General features: G+C 36.9%; 1 protein-coding gene across 1 annotated transcript; it reads right to left on the bottom strand.

Moving 5' to 3' along the window:
- Nucleotides 1-996: 996 nt before the first annotated feature.
- On the bottom strand, nucleotides 997-1,590 carry LOC126592122 (MADS-box transcription factor PHERES 2-like). Its single transcript, XM_050257876.1, has one exon. The coding sequence runs from the start codon at nucleotides 1,588-1,590 to the stop codon at nucleotides 997-999; it is 594 nt and encodes a 197-aa protein (XP_050113833.1).
- Between the last annotated feature and the right edge of the window lie 713 nt (nucleotides 1,591-2,303).

The raw sequence follows: 2,303 nt of genomic DNA on the forward strand, positions 1-2,303 counted from the left end.
GATGTGGGGTGTTACAATCCACCCCCCTTAGGGGCCCGACGTCCTCGTCAGCACACTCGCACCACACGGCAGAGTGGCTTTGATACCATTCTATCACATCCTAGTCTCGGCTCCGCCGTAGCACGATATTGTTCGCTTTAGGTCCCGACCACGCACTCACGATTTTATTTCTAGGAACTCATACGAGAACTTCCCAGTGGGTCACCCATCCTAGGATTGCTCTCGCCCGAACTCGCTTAACTTCGGAGTTCCGATGGAACCCGAAGCCAATGAGTTCCCAAAAAGCCTCGTGCTATATGGAGGTGGGCATGTACATATAAGGCACATCACTCCCTCTTTGTTGGTCGATGTGGGATGTTACAGTGAGGGTAGTATTGGAAAATACTAGGGTGTGTTATTTTAATTTTAAAAGTAAATGTGAGGTGTATTAAGTATGTGGGTGCAGTCAATAAAGTATGAGGTATTAGTAAAATAACACATCTACTTATAAGTTTTAGTAATCACATTTTTAGTACTACAGTCTGGTGGTATTCATCTTTACTTATAAATTAGATGTCTTAGGTTCAATTCTCGCCAAATGTGAATTGGAGCCTCGTTATTGCTAGCCCATTGTGAGACTAAGCCCACTCTTTGTCCCCTTTAGCGTAGATAATATTGTTTGTTCAAAAAACAAAAAACTATAACTATAACTATATATATAAATATATATATATATATATATATATATATATATATATATATATATATATATATATTAGATAATGGATATATATTGCATTAAAAACTAATAAAGGAAGTAAGACATTGCATAACATTCCAAGAAACGATAGCAAAAATTCATTAAAGTACATTATATACATGAATTGAACAATTCACGTTGGGAAATAGAAAAAAAAAATTGTGGGGAAGAAACCTAATGACGCCATACACCACTAGAGAATTTTATCAATGTGTTTTCTTCCCTTATTTTATTAAACTTTAAAGTAACATTGCAATTCAAGGATTACGAAATCCCAACATCATCTCCACCGTTGCCACTTCCGAACAGTTATGGAAACTGCTTTGTACAGCTCCAGCAGCCTTCTCCATTGCTAGCTTCCTTTTTGCCCATTCCAAATACTTAAAGAGATACTCTCGACGGTCCTCTCCATGCTCTGGAACTCTCATGTTAAATTCTCCTCCACCATCAGATGGTGGAACGTTAACTTCTGGCTCCATAGTTTTGATCCGTTTCTGAATCTCTTTCATCTTCTCCTCCGTAAACAAAAGCAAATTGGTTAGCTCTCTATCTTCAAATGTATGAAATGGCTTACCATTTTGAGTGATCTGGTGCATGATATCATTCACCTCCACATCAAAGTTCTCTCTTTGAATCCTGTTGATTCGATCTTTAAGTTTGGTTACCTTCTCCTTGAGGTAAGTTTCCTGGTCCGTCATCTTCGCCAACCGCGCGGGAAATGGTATGCTTTGGTACCTTGCAATTAGTTGTTGGAGTAATGGGGGCTCAGGCCATGTACTAGGCTCACCAGTGGCCGGGTCATAGACAATGGTGAAGCCACCCACATCACATAAGGTGGTTATTTCACGCATTTTTTTAAAAAAGCTTTCTCTACTTCTTTTGGAGGTGGCTTTCCGAGCATTATCGTTCACTATCCAAGCAAGTTTCACTTTGCTCCTGGGCATGATTGATAATGCTCCTCCTATATATTCACCTTTTTCCCACTTCAACTCATATGCTTCATGTTCCACCCACCCAAGGCTATTTATAGCACAAAGGGACAACTAATAGGGTTGTCTAGGGTGTAGGGTTAATTTGGTCATTACCATTTTGATGCAAAAAAAATAATTGATTTAATTTTGAAGTGGTCTTTTCTTAAAAAAAAAAGAGAAATTTATTTAATTTTCTGGAAACAACATCAATGAAGGTTAATTCGATCACCGTTTCATATTTTATGTTTAAATGTGTCAGATGAAATAACGACAAACCTCAACGCATAACGATCGTCAAATAATAATGCTTACTGTTATATCAAATAAGCAGACGAGGCAGAGCTAATGTGCTTCTCTTTAGACCCGAACCCCTTCTTTTTAGTTTAGGTTAATTTAAATACAAATATCACTTGCATAAAAAAAAAACATTATACAAAATAATGATTTTGAATTCGAAGGGATGAAATGACCATTTAGTACATATAAATATAGATAAGATTATTTTAAAAAGTAAAAACCACATAGATGGAAATTTCTCTCTCTCTCTACATCTTCTTAAGTAAAGGATTATTTCCTTATAACATATCATCATT

Source organism: Malus sylvestris, chromosome 12, assembly GCF_916048215.2.
Source record: "Malus sylvestris chromosome 12, drMalSylv7.2, whole genome shotgun sequence".
In the NCBI taxonomy this organism is placed as follows: domain Eukaryota; kingdom Viridiplantae; phylum Streptophyta; class Magnoliopsida; order Rosales; family Rosaceae; genus Malus; species Malus sylvestris.

What these genes read in the sequence shown, in the direction of transcription:
- LOC126592122 (XM_050257876.1), bottom strand. Translation starts at nt 1,590, where the DNA reads ATGCGTGAAATAACCACCTTATGTGATGTGGGTGGCTTCACCATTGTC.